The sequence below is a fragment of the Caretta caretta genome, chromosome 11, assembly GCF_965140235.1.
Source record: "Caretta caretta isolate rCarCar2 chromosome 11, rCarCar1.hap1, whole genome shotgun sequence".
Taxonomy (NCBI): Eukaryota; Metazoa; Chordata; order Testudines; family Cheloniidae; genus Caretta; species Caretta caretta.
In genome coordinates, this window is record NC_134216.1 from 39,919,768 (window position 1) to 39,943,940 (window position 24,173).

The 24,173-nt window shown below is 42.6% G+C and overlaps 1 protein-coding gene across 19 annotated transcripts in view; it reads left to right on the top strand.

Annotated features, from left to right (window-relative positions):
• ERICH2 (glutamate rich 2) overlaps positions 1-12,947 on the top strand; it is a 45,576-nt gene extending 32,629 nt beyond the window's left edge. For 18 of the 19 annotated variants that reach the window (XM_075117953.1, XM_075117955.1, XM_048869454.2 and 15 more), the window contains 2 exons: positions 6,379-6,450; positions 11,303-12,947. In XM_075117953.1, the coding sequence (XP_074974054.1) occupies positions 6,379-6,450; positions 11,303-11,445 (215 nt within the window). In that variant the 3' untranslated portion in view covers positions 11,446-12,947. Of the gene's footprint in view, positions 1-6,378; positions 6,451-7,385; positions 8,298-11,302 lie in introns of those variants that run through there. The other variant, XM_048869453.2, reaches the window with a different exon arrangement.
• Positions 12,948-24,173: the final 11,226 nt, after the last annotated feature.

Genomic DNA, 24,173 nt, shown 5'->3' on the forward strand with positions numbered 1-24,173 from the left:
GTAGCAATAAGTAATTATGAGCATTGCAAAGATTTTTTTCTAAGTATTAATTAATTCTGCCACACAGCATCCCTATGTAGTAGACAGGTAGTGTAGTTCTAGAGAGGAGTAAACTGATGCATAGAGAGATTAAATGACTCGCTTGAGGACACAGTGAGTCAGTGTCAGAACCATTTATAGAACCTAGGAATCTTGACTTCCAGTTCCCTATTTTATCTTCTAGCCAGACTATACGCTTCTCCAACCAAAATGGGGAAGGTAGTATTGCAAGTTACTGCAGACCAAATGGGGTGAAATTTTAGGAAACTAAGTCTAGCAAAGACAAGACCAGTAATAAATTAACAAATAGTGAAATTATGACACCACAGTTGACAGTTGCTTAATAGTCAAGTAATTGGGGGAGGGGTTGGATTAACACCCATTTAACTTCAATAGCTAATGGACATTTTGGAGAAAGGATGTCTTTGTTAAAGAGTCAGGCCTTGTCTACACTACAGAGTTTTGTAGACGCAAGTTATGCCGACAGAAACTGGTATAATTACATCACTTGTGCATGTTCACACAACTCTCCTTCTATTGACGGAGCAAAAAAAGGGAAGAAGGAGGATCCTGGGAACTAAAGGCCAGTCAGCCTCACCTCAGTCCCCGGAAAAATCATGGAGCAGGTCCTCAAAGAATCAATCCTGAAGCACTTACATGAGAGGAAAGTGATCAGGAACAGTCAGCATGGATTCACCAAGGGAAGGTCATGCCTGACTAATCTAATCGCCTTCTATGATGAGATTACTGGTTCTGTGGATGAAGGGAAAGCAGTGGATGTATTGTTTCTTGACTTTAACAAAGCTTTTGACACGGTCTCCCACAGTATTCTTGTCAGCAAGTTAAAGAAGTACGGGCTGGATGAATGCACTATAAGGTGGGTAGAAAGTTGGCTAGATTGTCGGGCTCAACGGGTAGTGATCAATGGCTCCATGTCTAGTTGGCAGCCGGTGTCAAGTGGAGTGCCCCAGGGGTCGGTCCTGGGGCCGGTTTTGTTCAATATCTTCATAAATGATCTGGAGGATGGTGTGGATTGCACTCTCAGCAAATTTGCGGATGATACTAAACTGGAAGGAGTGGTTGATACGCTGGAGGGCAGGGATAGGATACAGAGGGACCTAGACAAATTGGAGGATTGGGCCAAAAGAAAACTGATGAGGTTCAATAAGGATAAGTGCAGGGTCCTGCACTTAGGACAGAAGAACCCAATGCACAGCTACAGACTAGGGACCGAATGGCTAGGCAGCAGTTCTGCGGAAAAGGACCTAGGGGTGACAGTGGACGAGAAGCTGGATATGAGTCAGCAGTGTGCCCTTGTTGCCAAGAAGGCCAATGGCATTTTGGGATGTATAAGTAGGGGCATAGCGAGCAGATCGAGGGACGTGATCGTCCCCCTCTATTCGACATTGGTGAGGCCTTATCTGGAGTACTGTGTCCAGTTTTGGGCCCCACACTACAAGAAGGATGTGGATAAATTGGAGAGAATCCAGCGAAGGGCAACAAAAATGATTAGGGGTCTGGAACACATGACTTATGAGGAGAGGCTGAGGGAACTGGGATTGTTTAGTCTGCAGAAGAGAAGAATGAGGGGGGATTTGATAGCTTCTTTCAACCTACCTGAGAGGTGGTTCCAGAGAGGATGGTTCTAGACTATTCTCAGTGGTAGAAGAGGACAGGACAAGGAGTAATGGTCTCAAGTTGCAGTGGGGGAGGTTTAGGTTGGATATTAGGAAAAACTTTTTCACTAGGAGGGTGGTGAAACACTGGAATGCGTTACCTAGGGAGGTGGTAGAATCTCCTTCCTTAGAAGTTTTTAAGGTCAGGCTTAACAAAGCCCTGGCTGGGATGATTTAATGGGGGATTGGTCCTGCTTTGAGCAGGGGATTGGACTAGATGACCTCCTGAGGTCCCTTCCAACCCTGATATTCTATGATTCTGTGTCCACACTTGGTGGTCTAGCATCGACAGTGAGAGCAGTGCACTATGGGTAGCTACCCTACTGTGCTACTCGCCACCTTCTGCAGCTAGAAGTTGTGGGAAGGCAGATTGGATCACAGTGCATCATGCGTGTGGGCTCAATATCCCATGATGCAATTCTTTCCATCCCAGCATTCCATGGGCTTCTGACTGCATTTCGCAGCATTTTTCAACAGCCCGTTTACTGTGTGCCCGCCATCTTTGGTTGAAAGCATGTATCCCACACTGCTCTTTACTGTTGTAGTCACTGTTATGAACACCTCGGAATGATCATGCAGTATATCATGAGCTCCCAATTTGAACAGGAATCGGAGTTGCCTGATCTGTGTGCGCTCTGGAAAAAACAACAACACAAGATTACTTTGGACATTCACGGAGCAGCTAAACACATTGAACTGTCACTTTTGGGCTCGGGAAACCAGCATTGACTGATGGGATCGCATACTTATGCAGGTTTGGGATGACGAGCAATGGCTGCCAACTTTTGTATGCGGAAAGCCACCTTCCTAGAACTGTGTGCAGAGCTTGCCCCAGCACACCAAAATGAGAGCTGTCCTCTCAGTAGAGAAGCCAGTGGCAATCGCTGTGTGGAAGCTGGTGACTCCGGACTGCTACCAATTGGTCGCAAATCAGTTTGGAGTGGGGAAGTCCATCGTTGGGGCAGCGTTAATGCAAGTATGCAGCGTCATTAATTGCATCCTCCTATGAAGGACTGACACTCTTGGAAATGTGCATGAAATATTGGATGGCTTTGCAGCAATGGGATTCCCTAACTGCGGAGGGGCGATAGATAGCACGTATATTCCAATTTTGACCTGGACCAACTTGCAGTGGAGTACATCAGTAGAAAGGGGTACTTCTCTATGGTACTGCAGGCGCTTGTGGATCACCCTGAGCACAGTGAGTTTCACTGACATCAACACGGGGTGGTCCAGGAAGATGCATAATGCAGACATCTTCAGGAACACTGGCCTATACAGAAAGCTGCAAGCAGGGACTTTCTTTCCCGACCAGAAGATTCAAGTGGGGGATGTGGAAATGCCCATAGTGATCCTGGGAGACCCAATGTACTCCTTACTCCTGTAGCTCATAAATTCTTACATGGGGCATCTGGACAGCAACAAGGAGCCCTTCAACAATAGGCTGAGCAGGTGCAGAGTGACCATAGAATGTGCCTTTGGCAGATTAAAAGCGCACTGGCACTGCCTTTATGGCAGATTAGACCTAAATGGGGAAAATATTCTCATGGTCATAGCAACCTGCTGCGCACTCCATAATATATGTGAGTCTAAGGGTGAAAAGATTCCCCCAGGCGTGGAGCACAGAGGCGGATCAGCTGGCTGCAGAATTTGAGCAGCCAGATACGAGGGCTATTAGAGGGGCACAACAGGGGGCTATTCGAATCAGGGAGGCTTCAAGGCAACATTTTGACAATGAGCATCAGTAATGTCTTTCTATACAGTGGTCATGCTGTATTATCTTGCCTCCTTGCATTAAAGTTGTGATGATTCCTGACCAGGATTTGTAGTCAGCAAATGATCAAATTGCCGCTATGTATTTCTATCAGCCGCAACCACTATGTGCGGGACAGTTTGCTTTTATTAAATAACAATTAACACACACAAAAGGATTGCTGGGAAGGGAGATAAGAGTGCAGGGCAGTATATGCTTTCCTAGCTGTGTGTAACTCCAGCTATCATTTTGGAAGCTGTCTGAAGAGGTGGAGTGAATGAGGTACCGAGACATTCTGAGAAGTTGCAAGGACTGTGTGGAAGGAGTTTGGGGGGTCATGGAAAGCAGTTCTGTATTGGCTATGGGTGGGGAGGGCAAGCATGCATCTGTTCTGCCTGGAGCGTGATTAGGGACGTCAACATCTCTGTTTGCTCCTCCATCAATTTTGTCATCTGCTCCTGGCCCTTTACAATTTGTTCCTTGCTCTCCTTTCTGTGCTGCCTTTCTATTTTAAATTTTTCCTTCAGGGTCTCTCTCCACTCCCTGTGTTCTCTTTTTTGACCTCTGAGGATTGAAGCACCTCCTGTAACATGTCCTCCTTGATGCACTGTGGTCACTTCATTTTCCGGCAGAGGTGCTCTGCCAGTGTGTAGGGGGTTCCCTTGAAGGCCACATCTGCAGAAGTACAAGAAACAATACACAGAAGCATGATTGTTAGTTCATGCACAACATTGAATCATTATAGTAAAATATACCTCTTTTCACAAATGAATCACTTTCTCACTGTCCCTTGGCAAGCACACATCTCGGGGAACACCCTAAACATGGTGAGTTTGGTCCAGGGAGGGAGGGTGGTCCTGGATGTTGAAGATGGGGCAAAGGGTCTAGGTTTTTTTAAGGGAATAAGTGCGGAAGAGTATTGCAAATTCTGCCCCAGTTTTCCACAAGCGGAGATCACTGAAGCCAATCTCTCACTCCTGAGGGTATGCAAGGGGGCATCTCCTGCATGCTTGGAAGTTCAGACCCGGTCCCTATGCTGCTCATCCATGTGCTGCTTTGGTCCCTGCTCAAGGAATTGCCGATTGGTGCATGAAAGTTTCCTACAATATGGGAAGGAACAAAGCAGCTCTGCCAAGGAACTTTCAGCAGAGGTTTGCCAAGTACCTCCAGGAAAGTTTCCTAGAGTTCTTGCAGGAGGATTCTCATGAAATCTCGGTGTGCATTAACACACTGTTTCGCTGCACTACTTAGCTGCACAAGATAATGTGGAGCACACGGAAACACAGCTAGTCTTGTAGATTTCTATCCCTTCACCCACTTTTAGAATATTCAGAGCAAAGGACAGCTCTACCTCATATAACCGAGCAGCATCAACTCAAAAAGATCACTTACTAAGACTATCCTCTACTGCATCATGTGCGCCAGAGACTGGCTGCCAGGACTGCTAGACCCCTCAGGAGTGGAAAATAGGTCCTGACTCACTATGCCACTGGACAACCCTGGCGTGTGCTCCACGTCGTCCTCCATCTTGACCTCCTCATCCATAACTTTGTCCACGGGGTCGAGTCCCCTGTCCACTGCCTCCAGCCCCACTGAAGTATCCACAGGGCTGTTGGCAGTGGAGGTGGCGTCATTGCCGAGAATGGCATCCATTTCCTTATAGAAGCAGCAGGACTGCGGCGCAGCACCGGAGTGATGATTTGCCTCTCTTGCCTTCTGGTACGCCTACCTCATCTCCTTTATCTTCGCTCGGCAATGCTGCATGTCCTGTTGTAGCCCTTCTCCAACAAGCCACAAAAAGTCTGTCCATAGGTATCGAAGTTCCTGTGGCTGGAGTGGAGCTTGGACTGCACAACCTCTTCTCCTCACACTGCCAGAAAATACAACAGCTCAGGTGTGGTCCAAGCAGGAGAGTGTTTGCTGTGTAGCGCCGCCATGGTCAGCTGTATACGCTGAGTAAACAGGAAGTGGAATTTCAAAAATTCCTGGGCCTATGGGGTGGATGCCTGTGTATCTAGGTGCAAGGGAGCAGAGTTTGAACTGCTGACCAGAGCTGTCAGGATGGGCTTTGTGGGATACCTCATGGAGGCCAATTGGAGTGACATAACCAACTGCGGTGTCTTCACTGACGCTTTGTCGATATAACTTTGCCCCAAAAAGCTCTCTCTCATCAAGGTGGTTTTATTTGGTGGCAAAGCAAGAGAGTTTTGTCAGCAGAAGGAGCATTCCAGTGTGCACACTTCCACTGTTTTGTCTACAAAAGGCAGCTTAATAATAATTTTGTGTGTTTACCTATTCATTTTTAAATGTGAATGAATTTAGTTCCCAGAAAAGTAAGCGACTAATAGTACTGATATGATTGAGTGTGATATAGTGTGGCAAAGTGCTGTTGTAACAGGGATCAGTGAATAAATGTTTCCTGTAGGTTTCCATACAGTAACTGTGTATTTGTGGTTCCAGATTAGATTTCACTAATTTTTCAATAGATTAGGTTTTATAAATATTTTTTCCCTCGTGGCATCACTACAGGGCTCAGTAAAGGCATCCAAACAACATTAACTCAGCATCTTCATTCCTGAACATGTTTGGGTTTATTTTATGTTTAACTTTATATCTGAATTTCTTGGGTTTGTTATGCCTATTTCTTGTATCATTAATACATTTTTGTAAGTTACATATTTACTGATATGTATTCTCAAAGTTAACTCCATCTTAATATAGTATTTCATGAGGCAATATAAATACAAATAACTGAGACATCATTGTTTGCATTTTAAGTCTCTGAAATCAAAATTATGCCACTATCTGACAGCATGCACTTTAACAATATGCCTTGAAACTGTTCAGCAGTCTGTCAGTTGCTATTGTCACCATACAGAATTATTAACGTATCCTTTTGTCAAATTTCAGTTCTAATATATGAACCAGAAAATACTGAGGCCAAGCAGTTTCTTCCACTTCTTGAAGAAAAGTTGCTGATAGGTAAGTTTGAGAACAGTAACTAGCTGTTGGAGAAGCGTTCATGCTTTTCACAAGTAAACAATATTTGGGACTGCTGTAACTGCATGGACCCTATTTTATTTTTAAAAACTATAGGGTGAGAAATATTTTTATCACTTTTGTGTTTAATGTGTCTTAAGTGTAATATATTAGGCCAGTGGTTCTCAAACAGGGGTCTGGGGCCCCCTGTGGGGGGGTGCAAGCAGACTTCAGGGGGTCCACCAAGCATGGCTGGTGTTAGACTCAATAGGGCCAAGGGCAGAAAGCTGACGCCCTTCATGGGGCTGAAACCTGGGGCCCCGAGTCCCACCATCCAGGGCTGAAGCCAAAGCCTAAGCAGTGGAGTGCCTAAGCAACTTAGCTTTGTGGGTCCCCCTGTGGCATGGGGCCCTGGAAGGGCTGGCTCCAGGCACCAGCTTTCCAAGCAGGTGCTTGGGGCGGCATTTAGAACGGGGCGGCAGTCCGTGTCCCACGGCAGCAGTTCGTCGGCAGCTCCACTGCTGTTGCGGTGGCGGCAATTCGGCGGCAACTGCTTGGGGCTGCAAAATTGGTAGAGCCGCCCCTGGGCAATTGCTCTGCTTGCTACCCACTAACGTGTGCCCTGGCTTTTACATGCAGAAAACCAGTTGTTGTGGCACAGGTGGGCCGTGGAGTTTTTATAGCATGTTGAGAGGGCCCCTCAGAAGGAAAAAGGTTGAGAACCCCTGCATTAGGCTATAAAATCACATTAAGCAACCATTTCCTAACTGTCAATGTTCAATTTCAAGCACTAATACTGTCTTTCAGTATATTGGGATATCCTTACTGTAGACATTTGAGTTGACTTAAACAGAGAGTCATGTCTGGGAATCACATTTGCTCAGAAAATGCATACTAGACTGAAAAATGGTAACCCCCTTGTACAAAATCCTTTGCAGAGGCGTAGGAGAATACAGAAGAACTTGGAGGAAAGGAGTTGCATAGATGGCTTTAACCTGTCATCGTCCTACCCCAGTGCTAGTTCAGCTGTGCCAGCCCCCCAACCTTAGTTTGAGTGGCCTGAAGGCAACTCTAACTCAGACCAGATGCTAGTGCTCCCCAGGGGCTAATACAACAGCCTAAGACTGTCTGGGGTGTCCTTTAAAACCCAGATGACCTCAAGCTGTTGTTGTGACATACTGTACCCCATATCCCACATATTCACCACTGTTATATGATTGTGTTATGTTTTGTACAAAGTATGCCTTATGAGGTATCATTTGAAAAGTCTTGATTTGGTGAACCTCATTATCCTGTTGAAATGTAAGTGTCATCAATGTATATGAAATTATGACATTTTGCTATATGTTTGTTACTGAAACATGGTGAGTCTGGGAAACTCAGAGAGGACAAAGAAACGGAAAACTGAGGCCTTATGTGCCAATCTTCACATAGACCAAAGGTGCAAGCAAAAATTTGCAATTCATAATGAAGGATGATCAGCCGCTTATGTACACCATGAGTGCTGCCTAACCCCATGACACAGCATGGATTTTCCAGTATCTGGAGAAAAGTATAAATCAGGGACAGTGATGTCACCACAGGGCCTGCCTCTTACCGCCATCACTATACAAGGAAAACTAAGAGATCTCCATTGAAACTTTGGAAGGTGTTCCAGTTAGTATGCACTGCTGTTAAGTTTTGGATGAGAGAAATCATCTTGATTTTAGAATTATTAGCCTGGTAAATTTAGAATTTAGATTGTGGTTTTGCTATTTCCTTTTGCAACCAATTCTAATCTTCTGTGCCAGTTCCACTTAATCACTTAAAATCTATCTTTGTCTAGTTAATAAACTTATTTTGATGTTTAATCTAAACCAGTGAATTTGTCTAAAGTGCTTGGGGGATCTGCTCAGATTACAGAGGCTGGGACATGTCCACTACCTTTTGAACGAGCGGCAAACTTTGATCAAGAAGGTCTTGAGCAGTGTAAGATGCACATTTCTGGGGTGCCAGGCTGGGGGAATTTGCTTATATCTCCCTATATACAGTTCATGAATGGCTTGTGAGAGCCTTCATGCAACTTAGCAGGGTGCTCCTCTGCATGCTGATGGCTGAGTGAACAGAGCCTGGATGCGTTTGCTGTTCACTAGTATAGCAGTGTAGAAGACAGCCTAGAGGAGGCAGGAGAATTAAGGGGGTATAGGGTTTCCACTGTCTGGATTGCACCTCGGGGCATGTCACAGTTGTATTAGCCCCTTGGGACCAATGGCATCTGGTGTGAGTTACAGTTGCCATCAGGCCACTCAAACGAATATTAGCAAGCTGGCAGAAACACTCTTTTTGCCTGCTATAACTGCTGTGTGGGCTGCAGGGAAAGAGAGTGGCATAGGAGTTGCTATACTGTCTCTGCTCCTCTCAGGATCCCCCTACCTTGGAGTGATCCTGTTGTGGTCAGCTACACCAGTTTTAGCTACTTTGTGCCAATATTATAGAATCATAGGACTGGAAGAGACCTTGAGAGGTCATCTAGTCCAGTCCCCTGCACACATGGCAGGACTAAGTATTATCTAGACCATTCCTGACAGGTGTTTGTCTAACCTGCTCCTAAAAATCTACAAGGATGAAGATTCCATGACCTCCCTAGCCAATTTATTCCACTGCTTAACCACCCTGACAGTTAGGAAGTTTTTCCTAATGTCCAACCTAAACAGCCCTTGCTGCAATTTAAGCCCATTGCTTCTTGTCCTATCCTCAGAGGTTAAGAAAAACAATTTTTCTCCTTCCGCCTTGTAACAACCTTTTACATACTTGAAAACTGTTATGTCCCCTCTCAGTCTTCTCTTCTCCAGACTAAACAAACCCAATTTTTTCAATCTTCCCTCATAGGTCATGTTTTCTAGACCTTTAATCATTTTTGTTGCTCTTCTCTGGACTCTCTCCAATTTGTCCATATCCTTCCTGAAATGTGGGGCCCAGAACTGGACACAATACTTCAGTTGAGGCCTAATCAGTGCAGAGTAGAGCAGAAGAATTACTTCTCGTGTCTTGCTTACAACACTCCTGCTAATACATCCCAGAATGATGTTTGATTTTTTTGCAACAGCGTTACACTGTTGACTCATATTTAGCTTGTGGTCCACTATGACCCCCAAATCCCTTTCCGCAGTACTCCTTCCTAGGCAGTCATTTCCCGTTTTGTATGTGTGCAACTGATTGTTCCTTCCTAAGTGGAGTACTTTGCATTTGTCCTTATTGAATTTCATGCTGTTTACTTCAGACCATTTCTCCAGTTTGTCCAGATCATTTTGAATTTTAAACCTATCCTCCAAAGCACTTGCAACACCTCCCAGCTTCATATCATCCTCAAACTTTATAAGTGTACTGTCTATGCCATTATCTAAATCACTGATGAAGATTTTAAACAGAACCGGACCTGGGACCCCACTCCTTATGCCCTTCCAGCGTGACTGTGAATCACGGATAACTACTCTCTGGGAATGGTTTTCCAACCAGTTTTGCACACATCTTATAGTAGCTCCATCTAGGTTGCATTTCCCTAGTTTGTTTATGAGAAGGTCATGCGAGACAATATCAAAAGCTTTAGTAAAGTTAAGATATACCGCATCTACCATTTCCCACCCTCCATTCACAAGGCTTGTTACCCTGTCAAAGAAAGGTATCAGGTTGGTTTAACACAATTTGTTCTTGACAAATGACTGTTACTCATCACCTTATTATCTTCTAGATGTTTGCAAATTGATTCCTTAATTATTTGTTCCATTATCATTCCGGGTACAGAAATTAAGCTGACTGGTCTGTAATTTCCTGGGTTGTCCTTATTTCCCTTTTTACAGATTGGCACTATATTTGTCTTTTTCCAGTCTTCTGGAATCTCTCCCGTTTTCCATATTGAGAGCAAAGTGATCACAGCACACAGATCTGTGCCAGCTTCACAACATTAGCCCTGTAGCTTATTATCTCAAAATGGATAATTGCCTTAAATCAGTTTTTAATTTAAGTATTTTATTGTATTATGAGAGTATTCCTATTTTAAAAATACTCTTCTGTGGCTAAGAACCTAAAATATTAATAGCATGTATTCATTTTTTTCTTCACTTTTAAATTGGTTTTGAAATGGGAAATTTCAGTCAAGTTCCATGTTCCCATAGTAGTACAGGTTGGAGACTCTTGTTTTCCTTGCAGACGAGATCAATTTCAGCAGTATCATTTTTATGATTTAACATTCTCTTGTTCTTTCAAACTGGCTATCAATCCTGTAAAAACAAATATGAGTAGTTTTACTCACATGAGAAGTCCCGTTCACCTTCATGTTGTCGAAAAGCTGTGTGTATTTTATAAAATATTTTGGAAAATGGGTGTTGACTATATAGACAAAAAATTGGTGTAACTGACAAAAATAGTCATCCTATCACTATAAGACTGTTGCTGAAAGTTTCCAAAACCTGCACCATCTCAAACAAGATACATATTTGGAATATTTGTGAATATATGGACTGTTTACTAAATTCTCAGGAAAAACACACACATAATTTTCTTCCTGTAGTAGAAAAGGGAAAACGTTTGTTTAGATATTTCTTTGAAAATTAGACAGCGCTATCAAGCAAAACAATTGTATTAATCCCTCTCTGTACAAAGCAAAATGCAATGACTGATTTAGAATACAATTATTTTCTTCAGAAAAATACCCCAAAACACCATGTACAACCTATTTATTTTGGATATATAATTTTGAATTTATTTGGAATATAATATCAAATATTATGTATTTATCACATGCCTGAAATAGTCAATTATTTACTAACCAAAACTTAAGACTTACCTAAAATGTATATCTTGTACCTGTATGCCTTAGAAAGTACACAGAATTTTGGTGATGAAGAGGGTGAAGAAACAGATGAAGGAAGCAGTGAGGACAGTGAAGAGGATACTAGCAGTTCAGATAGCAGTGATGATGAAGGAGAAGAAAGTTCTGATGATTCTGATGAAAATGTATAGCAGTTTGGTAATTCTTCTATACTCCCTTTAGGTTGATTATTTTGATTCTTCTGTACAGTCTCTTTTTAAACACCATATTAAAATGCACTGTTTAATCATTATAACTTTTCTCCCTCTTAAACTGCTGCATTCTTTTTCATATAGATTGCCTCCACACTCACACACAGCCCGCCATACCAGTGGTTCTCAACCAAGGGTACATGTACCCCGGGAGTACACAGGGGTCTTCCAGGGGGTACAGAAACTCATCTAGATACTTACCTAGTTTTACAACAGACTACATAAAAAGCACTAGCAAAGTCAGTATAAAGTAAAATTTCATACAGACAAAATGAGAAAGCAAGCAATTTTTCAGTAATAGCATGCTGTGACACTTTGTATTTTTATGTGATTTTTGTAAGCTAGGTGAAACTTGCGATTATGCAGGACAAATCAGACTCCTGAAAGGGGTACAGTAGTCTGGAAAGGTTGAGAACCACTGCATCAGACTAACTTTGTTCCATAGCATATTTGATGCTATAGACAAAATTGATCTCCTTAGACATAACTCCTAAAAAATTTTCCTGTTGGAGCAATCAGCTAGATGAAAAGCTAGGGTGCGTGTCATCAGTTGATGACATGATTTTTTATTGAGAAATTTTGTGCTTTCAAAATTCATTGACACCAGTTCAGCAGGGCAATAAAATCTTCCTAAATGATTGTGCAGAGCAATTGATTTCACACAATGCTGGTAAGACTCTGAATGGGGTAAAAAGTCTCTTTACAATTTAAAGAGAAATATACAGCTTCTTGGAAGAAATCAAACATACAGGTTTTCAAACAAATATTTTGTGTTACAAAATGTTGTCATTCAACCATATTTTTGGAAATACCTGCTAAAATTCTGTTCATGCAACCTGTCTCCTCCCACCTCACTCCCCCACAATTTACCTTAGATAATTACAATAGCCCTGACATAAGTGGGTGCAACTTCAATGGAAGTTTCTTGGCCAGATTTGGAGACAAAACTTACATTACTGTTTAAGATTTGTCAGGTATAAAGTTAGTCAGAAAATATATGTAAATAATAAAGTAGAGTAACTTGTACCAATTTTGGCATTCAGCGGGTGTGCAAAGTGAGGATAACGAACACATTCAGGTGGCATGGAATGCAGCAGAAAAAGCATTGGACAGCATAGTGTGAAAAAATGTATTCAAGACTTGGATTGAACACTGTTGTTATGTTTTATGTAGTCTAACCATGAAAACCATTCATATTTTTAAATACTGCATTCTAGTGTGCAGAAAATGTGTCACAGTACACATGTAACCATCTTTTGTTTCATGCACCAGTACACTTAAGTACAGTGTTGCTTTTTCACTACTAACATTTCAGGACCCCTTGTTAATGTCAGTAGTTGTCTGACACCATGGTTCTTGTTGTAGCTCCTAATTGTTACTTGCTTCCTCTTCAGTGGAACAAATGTGTTGGTTAGTGAAATTATTAAATATAACAGAATAAATGTTTTGCCTGTTTATTTTGGTACACATGTTCAAGTCATTATGGGAGCATCACCTCTTATAAGTTAAGTCTGATAAGTGAGAGAAATCAGTTGGGTAAGACATTTTACCTGTGTGTATAGATAAGTATGCATACATAATATCTGTTACTGTTGGTGTTGTCTTATTTATGAGCTGTTTTATTTCTTTTGTAAGTTATTTTTCTTAAGCATTTCATTATGAAAATATGTTTTTCAAATAAGATCTAGAAGATACTTGTCAAATATTTGTGATTCTTGTAGATATTTGTAGGCCCCTTTGGCTGTTTTGTATAGGTTTGATAGCACAAAGGAGCTGTAACCCAAATTTAAATGAACCTGGGCAGATTTTCTCTGCATAGAAAAATCCTCCCATGGCATAGGGATACCTTAGCAGCTCCTACAGCATTCCCATTGTGGCTTTTGGTGCAGGTAGTACCAAGGAGACAGGGAGCATTGCCAGGGTGTCCCTATACCTCCTGGAGTCTGTCTGTAGCTAGCCTAAGATAGCAGCCTTCAGGCTCTGGCCAGAACTGGTGCCCACAGGTCCCAGGGCTGGGAAGTCACTAGGGATGCTTAAAGACATGTTTGTCCCCATACCTGGACTTATGCCAAGCACGTATCAGCTTTTCAGCAAAGCATAGGGTATAGCCTGTAAGTGAGGTTTTACTATGAAAAATTACTTTAAAAATGGCACTTTCTTACCAAGGAGATCTGCTTGCTATGTGTTGAGAATTAGATCCATTAACTTCAGTGGCTGAAATAATTATGTATTCCTGTTAGCCCTGCAGAACTAACGCAGCGAAAAGAAAGGGAGTGGAATTCTATTCTTTGTGTATCAATAGAATTGTTTACTAAGCTCTACTGATTGAAAGCAAAGTTTTGTCCTGCAGAATTTTATTTTATTTCTTTTTATTGGTGCTGATACAGAAGAAGAGAACTCTGCTTGTTTCCCAGAATCCAGACTGAGTTTGCAGGGCTGACAGAACAGATCTTTATTTGGAAACATTTGGACTGCATTGAGCACACTTGTGATAAGGAATTTATTGAGACACAATAAATGTGGAACCTCACAATGCCATTTTTACAGTCACATTTCAGAGAAGAACCAAACTTCAAAGTGGTGAGCAATTAATATTACAAAGATCTCTTGGATTGTCTACCATGACTAGTCCTCTTTATCTAAGGCTGTGATAGAACTAGCTACAAAATTTCATGTTACTTTTAGTTATCAAAGCCTTGTAAAAATGGCTTAGATCCATCCCAGGGCAATAGTGATTGCAAATTATCACATTTTTTCTTGGCCTTTGTGAAATTAGGTAGTGGTGTCAGTTATTCCTTGTGGACAGGACAAGGTTGTCCATATCACAAAAACATCATGTGTCCCTACTTCACACCCATTTTGGACCACTCAAAAGGAGGTAAAAGACTGAATAGGCATTAAGTCTGAACTACCCTCTCTTCTCTAGAAGTTTTTCCCTGATCTAGGCTTGGAGCATATTGATGGGGTAATGTGAGGAAGTTTGCACTACTACTGCCCAGTTCACCACTTCTCATTATCATTCAGTTGCATATATTACTTAATAACGATAAAAACGGGGCAACCTTAGAAGAGAAGGATGCCTCTGTACACACCCCAACAAGGATGAAATAGGGACTTAAGGTTTTGATCAAATGTTTGTTGATCTGAGTTTTGATATTGTTTCCCCTTAAGAACGTGCTTGTATGGCCTGATGCTATAGCAAAGAATATTTCATGAAGAGGAAATCTGCTCATTCCTTGATGCTGAGGTAGGGCAACAGAGGAGAGCATCTCAAAGTGTGGCACAAGGGCCAGATGCAGCATGAGAAGTCCTAAAATATGTCCTGTGGTTGCTCTCTTCTGGAGGGCAAGGGCAAAGTCAATTAATTGTACATTTTTATTGACCTCTAACAACAAGCTTCTGTTTGCTGCACAAACACAAACCAGCCTTATGGGTATGGGTGTGTTGAGGATTTAAAATATATGCAAATCATGTGACTTCCTTAAGGCTATTGGTAACTTACCACTATGTTCACTACAGTTGCACAGTTTGGCCACCCTTGTTATAGTGCAATCATGGAAGCTTTAGAAACCTGCCTTATTTCTCTGAAAGCCTATGATTCTGACTCCAGAAAAAGTTATTTCCTTGGAAAGTTTGGAAAATTTTACACAATCAGAGAAGCTGAGGCAGACAGGCAAAACTCCTAAAAGATGATCTAATCTTTTTGTTCTTTCTTTCTAGTAGCCCTTCTTCTATATTCCAGTGCCTCCTAAGCACCATATTTTGATAACAGTAGGTTGAGCCCCATCCTCTCTAGCAGCACGCAAGAGGGGATATTGATCTACCTATCGGAATATATTGAACCAGATTCACCTCTAGTGTAACTCCTTTGGATTCAGTGTACTACTGCAAGAACTAAGTATCATGAGTAGTGACTCCGAATCAGCTTTGACAAGCAGACACTACTATAGATACCCAGTGCCCCTCCATACTTTGTGGTGTGCGGACTCTAAATTCTATAGTGAAATTCTGTGGCATTCCAATGCAAGAAACTGGAAATTTTGCCCAAAAATAAAATTTTCTTAAATGAAGGTTTTAATGAATTAAATAGAAAAATGAATAATGCAATCAATACATTATTCTCTGTTTGTTCCAGTTCAATACATTTTGTATTTACAGGTTTTCAGTGTACTGCATATATTTGTATCCATGTTTAAAGTGTGCTCATTGACAGTGAAGCATAGTGTCCATTAGATAATAGGAGCAGTTCATCTCTCCTAAAGCTATTCTTTCAGGCTGGCTGTTTGCAAAGCTAGGAACACAACACTCTTTGGTTTAGGTTTAGTTCATATTTTGAACCTTAGAGACTAGAAACTGTAAAGTCTAGAAACGTTTTTAACTGAAATGCTTATTTCTAAGCACGGACATGGGGGAGGGGATGAATTCTACAACACATTCTGTAGTTGTGGAAGACAGCCATGCAAATTATGAAAAATAAATACAAAATGCACTTTCCCAGTCTTAATAGTGATAATTGTGAGCAAAATCATCAAAAGGTAATGGAATCTCAAGTTTTCTTATTACAAACAAATATGATACATCACCACATAGCTAAGAGGATTTTATTAAAATCACTATAACTTTCTGTGCACAAACTCTTAGGCTTAACATATCCTGTCAGACCAGGACATCTGTGCTGCATTTTCTAAACCAGGTGAAGTTCCCTCTCTGTCTCCATTGGATCCTACAGGAAGTGTCATGTTGCAAAACCCTGCAGGGACTTTTTTTTAATTCTGCTCCCACTATTATGGCAGCGGGACCTGCAGGATCCCAGTCTGACTGCAGGGCTCTACCGGGTTGTATATAGACAAGGAACAGTGGCCTCCAAAACCATCAACTGAACAAAGGAATGTTCAGGCTTTATAATGAACCTGGATTCTAGTCAGGTGTGGTTGCCCCCTGAAACATGAATTGCATCTTTTGATCTGGTGCAAAGGGAAAACAACTGGGTTTGCATCACTTCTTCATCTAGTAAATTATTACCTGGAAACAAGGCCGGTAATGGAACTATAAAAAGAGGTTCACCTGCTCAAAGAGAAGGAAAGGAGGGAGGTACAGGCAGGAGGACTTATCTGGTATGGCTCTAGATCTTAGAAGCCTAAGGAAGGAATTTTGTACCATTTTGTTTAAACGGATTCATTCTTGGTAACTGATTTGGAACCCATATGAAGGAGGGTGCAGCTGGTGATTCAGGAAGATGATATTGTTTATGGTGAGTCACTTGAGCTACAAATAAATACAAATCCCAAGAAGAGGATTCCCATGCACACATAAACACACCTGAAAGTCCTATATCCTCTGGGCATTAACCCATGCTGCCCAAGGCCTTTCACAGCTTTCTAATCATTAGAAAGTCCTCAGACTTTTTTTTTCTTCTTCTTCTTCAAGGAAAGGAAGTATTTGAATAATTGAATCAAGGGTTACTTTTCTCAATTCTAACTTCAGAACTTGTTTATATTCTCTGTACAGCCAACTAGTTTTAATTTAGATCTGGTTTCTGATTATGATTACAGTAAAGCATGTTTTCAGCTTCATTAGCAGTACTGGGCAAACCTTTTGGAAACTTGGTGTCATTCATATGTTTTCCAAAAGTGTTGATCAGCTCTGTTCCAACTTAAAATATACAATTTTCTACCAAGTCTATTGATTAACAAAAACATAAAAGGGGTAAGTAGATCAATATGTAACACCATTGCTAGGACAATAGTTACTAAAAGTTCTTATCAGTTACATTGCATTCATCTTGATTCCATGCTAGATACAGCTTGGGAAAAGGCCTCTTTCTGACAGGCAAATCTAAGTGAATTGTTCCACTGGTTGGAAAAACAGTAACTAGCATTTAGCAGTAATGATCTTAGAATCATAGAATATCAGGGTTGGAAGGGACCTCAGGAGGTCATCTAGTCCAACCCCCTGCTCAAAGCAGGACCAATCCCCAATTAAATCATCCCAGCCAGGGCTTTGTCAAGCCTGACCTTAAAAACTTCTAAGGAAGGAGATTTTACCACCTCCCTAGGTAATGCATTCCAGTTTTTCACCACCCTCCTAGTGAAAAAGTTTTTCCTAATATCCAACCTAAACCTCCCCCACTGCAACTTGAGACCATTACTCCTTGTCCTGTCCTCTTCTACCACTGAGAATAGTCTAGAACCATCCTCTCTGGAACCACCTCTCAAGTAGTTGAAAGCAGCTATCAAATCCCCTCTCATTCTTCTCTTCTGCAGACTAAACAATCCCAGTTCCCTCAGCCTCTCCTCATAAGTCATGTGTTCCAGACCCCTAATCATTTTTGTTGCCCTTCGCTGGATTCTCTCCAATTTATCCACATCCTTCTTGTAGTGTGGGGCCCAAAACTGGACACAGTACTCCAGATGAGGCCTCACCAATGTCGAATAGAGGGGAACGATCACGTCTCTCGATCTGCTCGCTATGCCCCTACTTATACATCCCAAAATACCATTGGCCTTCTTGGCAACAAGGGCACACTGCTGACTCATATCCAGCTTCTCGTCCACTGTCACCCCTAGGTCCTTTTCCGCAGAACTGCTGCCTAGCCATTCGGTCCCTAGTCTGTAGCTGTGCATTGGGTTCTTCCGTCCTAAGTGCAGGACCCTGCACTTATTCTTATTGAACCTCATCAGTTTTCTTTTGGCCCAATCCTCCAATTTGTCTAGGTCCCTCTGTATCCTATCCCTGCCCTCCAGCGTATCAACCACTCCTCCCAGTTTAGTATCATCCGCAAATTTGCTGAGAGTGCAATCCACACCATCCTCCAGATCATTTATGAAGATATTGAACAAAACCGGCCCCAGGACCGACCCCTGGGGCACTCCACTTGACACCGGCTGCCAACTAGACATGGAGCCATTGATCACTACCCGTTGAGCCCGACAATCTAGCCAACTTTCTACCCACCTTATAGTGCATTCATCCATCCCGTACTTCTTTAACTTGCTGACAAGAATACTGTGGGAGACCGTGTCAAAAGCTTTGCTAAAGTCAAGAAACAATACATCCACTGCTTTCCCTTCATCCACAGAACCAGTAATCTCATCATAGAAGGCGATTAGATTAGTCAGGCATGACCTTCCCTTGGTGAATCCATGCTGACTGTTCCTGATCACTTTCCTCTCATGTAAGTGCTTCAGGATTGATTCCTTGAGGACCTGCTCCATGATTTTTCCGGGGACTGAGGTGAGGCTGACTGGCCTGTAGTTCCCAGGATCCTCCTTCTTCCCTTTTTTAAAGATTGGCACTACATTAGCCTTTTTCCAGTCATCTGGGACTTCCCCCGTTCGCCACGAGTTTTCAAAGATAATGGCCAATGGCTCTGCAATCACAGCCGCTAATTCCTTTAGCACTCTCGGATGCAACTCGTCCAGCCCCATGGATTTGTGCATGTCCAGCTTTTCTAAATAGTCCCTAACCACCTCTTTCTCCACAGAGGGCTGGCCATCTACTCCCCATGTTGTGATGCCCAGCGCAGCAGTCTGGAAGCTGTCCTTGTTAGTGAAGACAGAGGCAAAAAAAGCATTGAGCACATCAGCTTTTTCCACATCCTCTGTCACTAGGTTGCCTCCCTCATTCAGTAAGGGGCCCACACTTTCCTTGGCTTTCTTCTTGTTGCCAACATACCTGAAGAAACCCTTCTTGTTACTCTTGACATCTCTTGCTAGCTGCAGCTCCAGGTGCGATTTGGCCCTCCTGATTTCATTCCTACATGCCCGAGCAATATTTTTAAACTCTTCCCTGGTCATATGTCCAAACTTCTACTTCTTGTGAGCTTCTTTTTTATGTTTAAGATCCGCAAGGATTTCACCGTTAAGTCAAGCTGGTCGCCTGCCATATTTACTATTCTTTCGACTCATCGGGATGGTTTGTCCCTGTAACCTCAACAGGGATTCCTTGAAATACAGCCAGCTCTCCTGGACTCCTTTCCCCTTCATGTTAGTCCCCCAGGGGATCCTACCCATCCGTTCCCTGAGGGAGTCGAAGTCTGCTTTCCTGAAGTCCAGGGTCCATATCCTGCTGCTTACCTTTCTTCCCTGTGTCAGGATCCTGAACTCAACCAACTCATGGTCACTGACTCCCAGATTCCCATCCACTTTTGCTTCCCCCACTAATTCTTCCCTGTTTGTGAGCAGCAGGTCAAGAAAAGCTCCCCCCCAGTTGGCTCCTCTAGCACTTGCACCAGGAAATTGTCCCCTATGCTTTCCAAAAACTTCCTGGATTGTCTATGCACAGCTGTATTGCTCTCCCAGCAGATATCAGGAAGATTAAAGTCACCCATGAGAACCTGTATTCTTGGAATACAAATTGCCTTAATCTTTATATATATATTCCTTTGACAAGCAGAGTTACATCTTAGCCTAAGAAAACGCTAAGGGGCAAATACTGAACCTCAGTTTTCAAAGTGAGGGAAAAGGAATCTGCCCTTAGGCCTTACTCTGTGGTCAGTATTGTAGCTTTAAGGTTGCTGTAATCCCTGTAACCAGTGTACTCCTTTTTCCTGGGGGAGATGGCCAATGGATCCACAGAATTAACTCAAAGTCTCTTTGCATTATATAGTGTGAAAAGCATGAGTGGGAGATCCAGCAGGACTTTCAGAATTTTTGCTAACCTAGTTTACACCCAGTTTAGTTAGGCTTCTAAGAGGATATTAAAAATGGAGCATAGACTTGAGAAGGCTAAGCAAACATAAAAAAGGTTCCTCTTGTGGCAAATCAGAACAACTCAGCCTGAATGAGCCTGTCAGTAAGATCTTAGATTTATTCCAGCAAAGGTCTGATACTAACCTTACTATCAGGCCGACAAAGCATTAGGACTTGGCCTTCAAGGTTGTCAGAGTACTATTTGGGTTATCCTATAGGCTAGCATCCCTTTCCAGACATTTCCTTGTAGCCCTTATAAATCTTCAAACAGATTATCCTTATGTTGTGTGTGGTGAAGCAGAGGAAACACCCACCAGCCCAGAATGGGTTAAGGAGAGCCTTTGGGCACAGCTAGCCCCACCCCATTATACCTTCAACCAATGCATGGAGAGGAGAGAAAAGAAGGAAGCCTGCCCCAGTTTGGGACTGACTGCCAGACAGACAGGAGCTAGCTGCTGTGCTACCTGAGGGAAGGATCACTAGCCTGCCGGTTGAGCCAGCCACCAAGGAGCAAGTAGTCGCAGTGTTTTCCCCAGGAATTGAAATTAGGGGTGTGTGTTCAAATTTATGGAAGGGGGGGTCAGGGCCAATGAGGGGTGAGTCCATGAGGGTGAAGATGGGCTGTATGGCACCATAGTAAAAACTGAAAAATGTTTCATGACCATTTTATTAGATTTTAAAATCATCACACAAATTAAAGTTGGCTACCCAAGCCTTCTATGAAGCACTACATCTACATCCTTCTTGGTTTCTTGCTATAATTTTGCACAACTCTGTTAATGAACTTCTTGAATGAAATGCAGTCATCTTTGGTGACTTCTCGTGTGTCCGGTATTTCCATTCCTTCAATTGATATGCTCATTAGGTCATTCACATGATCAGCCAGAAGGTGACTTCTTTTTCACCATTGAATAGAATTTTGTGTTTTGAAAGAACACTCAACTGTAGCTGTTGTGACTGGGAGTAGCAAGAGATGAATTCCGACTTCTTTCAGCCCAGGAAACATAGCATAAAGATCGGGTTGAGCCACTAGTGATGATAAAAAAGAAGTTGAAGTCAAATCTTCATTAATTCGTCATATGATATTCCACTCTGTGTTCAAATTCTCTATTCTGTCCTGAGCACATGGCAGCCCCATTGCTGGTAGTGCATCACTCCACTCAACTGTCGGTGTTTTATAAGACAGGGATTTGTAAAAGCTAGGTAGAGGTTGAGTAGAATCTAGAAGTCACTGTTATAGATTTTTAAGAATCAAGTCTGTGTACTTTTTCCAGTTGTCTTAACAACCCCTTCTTGTCCTCTTCACTTAAGGATTCAGTATAAATGCCTTCATTAGTCAACTTCTGGACTGAAGTCTTTGCTTCTTCCAGTACTTTTTCAATGGATAGCTCTCTGATTGATCCAAATGTAGCTTCTGGACAAGCTTTGCTGGACAAAGATCTACTACTGTTGTAGCAGATGCCTGGATGGCCTTGTTTAATGACCCAAGTGGTTTCAACAGTAGACTTACAAGAGAGAGAATGGCAATAGTCTTCTCTGAACGTAGTAGCAAAAGTAATCCACCAGCCTCCCTACTTAGATCCATCCCATCTTGGTAGATACTTTCCAAAGCCAGTAATAATGGTTGGAGTAATTTTAAGACAACAGCCAAGGATCGCTCATGATAAAACCAGAGGATTTTCCCAGGTTGGACTAATTTGAACTTCAGTCCCAGTGTATCTTCTATATTTTCCAAGATATTCAGTCTTTTTGGACTCTTGCTGAAAAAATAATATAATGAAGACCTTAAATGTATAGCTTTTTAATGTCTTTTGAAGAGTCTGCAGGTCGTACTAGCGCTAGTTGAAGTAGATGGCCTCTGCAGTGTGTATAGGAGAGACAAGGGTTATACTTTTTTCTCTGAGCAAAGCTTGTGCTCCACCATGTCTTCCAGAGAAGTTTGCAACTCCACCAAATGCACAAGCAGCCATTTGACAAGCATTTAACTCTTCTAAGATGTGGGTTGTCACAGATGCAGCCAATCTGTCTTCTATAACTTGAACATCTAGAAATGCATCTACTGGCCTACCGCTGACATCAAGATAACGTACACAATTACTTAATACTTGATGACCATTTGCATTGGTGCATTCATCAGCCAAGTATGCAAATTTTTTGAATGTGGTGAGAGAGTTCTTCACTTTTTCAACTGTTGAGTCTTTCACTGTTGCACCACATGCGTCTAGCCAGTCAGTTGAGTTTCTTGCAGAAAGGTGATGAGCATTTGCTGGTCTTGTTCGGAGCCAGTGTTCAACAAGTGACAATGCACATAACATTGGCCTCCAGTTTGTAGTGTGTGGTATCTCTTGCCTAAATAGAAAGTATGATGTCACAGCCATGTTTGTTCGCATGAGCTGTGTTGTGTCTCCAGCATTCTTAATAGCCTCATTAACACGCACTGGTGTTGTCTTTGGTCAGTGGAGATTCAGAGTTGCTTTCACATGAGTTCACCTCGGAGGTGGGGGGCAAGAAGGCACCTTGCTCATTCCTCCAGCTGCTCACTGTTCACCCTGGCCACTGTTGTTCATTGTGCCACCATTCATTCCATCGTTCTGTTGCCAATGGCCCTGCACTGTCACCTTTTGCAGCCACCTGCCACTCTGACCACTCTGACCTCTGCGAGTTGGTCTCTTGAGGTTCCACCCAGCTCTCAGTGATTTCAGCTGCGCTCTCAGTGGGGGAACCTCGGTGCTAGTGCAGACTGGCCTGTCTCTTCCACAGAAACACTGTCCCCACAGCAGGTCTAAGCACTTAAGACTGTTTGCACTTAAGACCTGAATCTCAGTGATTTCAGCTGTAGTGATCACTTAACAGAACAAAAGACCATCTATGGAGCCTAATCAGCTCTGTCTTTAAACAGTGGAGAGGGGCAGGTCAAATAATACTTGTGACTCAGGCAGACCATCAAGCAAAACACCTGTCCCCACCCTCTCTCTTGACGCCCTCAATCAGCAGAGGCTAAGTACAGTTCTGCTGTCCTTTACTTAAGCAATAAGAATAACAACATTTCTTTACCCCCACCCCTCCCACACACATTCAAGTGATTTGTAACCCAACCCCAGCCAAAATCTATCACTTGGGCAACACAGCTCTGTTTGCTGGATACCTAGGTAGAATAGGTGTGAATGTAAATACAATCAGGTCCTGAAGCCTTTTCCCCCAGCCCATCACTAGCTGTCAGAGAGAGCTCATTTAGACTTTGCTTACAAATCATAATTTGAAATTATTAGGTTGGCCAACATCACCGAAATGATTGCACTGACATGATCATAAAAAAATTGCTATATAAGGAAGCTAGTCAATGTTCATACTTTTCAAATCTATTATACTTTTTCAGATACATGTATTTTATCATACACTTTATATGCTTTTAAATTGTGTATTAATGTTTCAATTTCAAATTTCCAAACAATCACTAAATTGGCAATACTGCCTGTCACTAGTTCACAAAACTGGGGAGGACATTGAGGAAATTCAGGGTGGGTAAACACCCCCATGGGGGGGTGTAGCCGAATCCCTGGGTGTCTTCTGAGCTAAAGAGTATGGTGAAGGAGGCCTAGGAGCACTCGGCTTGAGAGGATCCTCGGTGACTGAAGCATGGACACCTTGTGGGGTTCTGATCCCACCTAGACTTATGGCTGTCCCACCTGGAGGAACCTGGGACTGCAGCAGGATGCTACCCAGGATTCACCAGGGGTGCCTACTAAGAGATAAGCCAACACAGGAACTTGGACTATCGGGGCCATGCCCCAAACTAAAGGGGTAACAGTAGGCAGTAGCCAAGGGCAGTGAACATAGACTCTTTACTGGGAGGTCCCTTACTCAGGGGTGACTTACACAGGGCCCTGGGCTGGGAACCAGTGGATTGGGAGGGCCCCAGGTTCCCCTATTCCCCTGCCTTAAAGAGTGAAGTACAGAAGCAGGGGCAGGAAGCCAGAG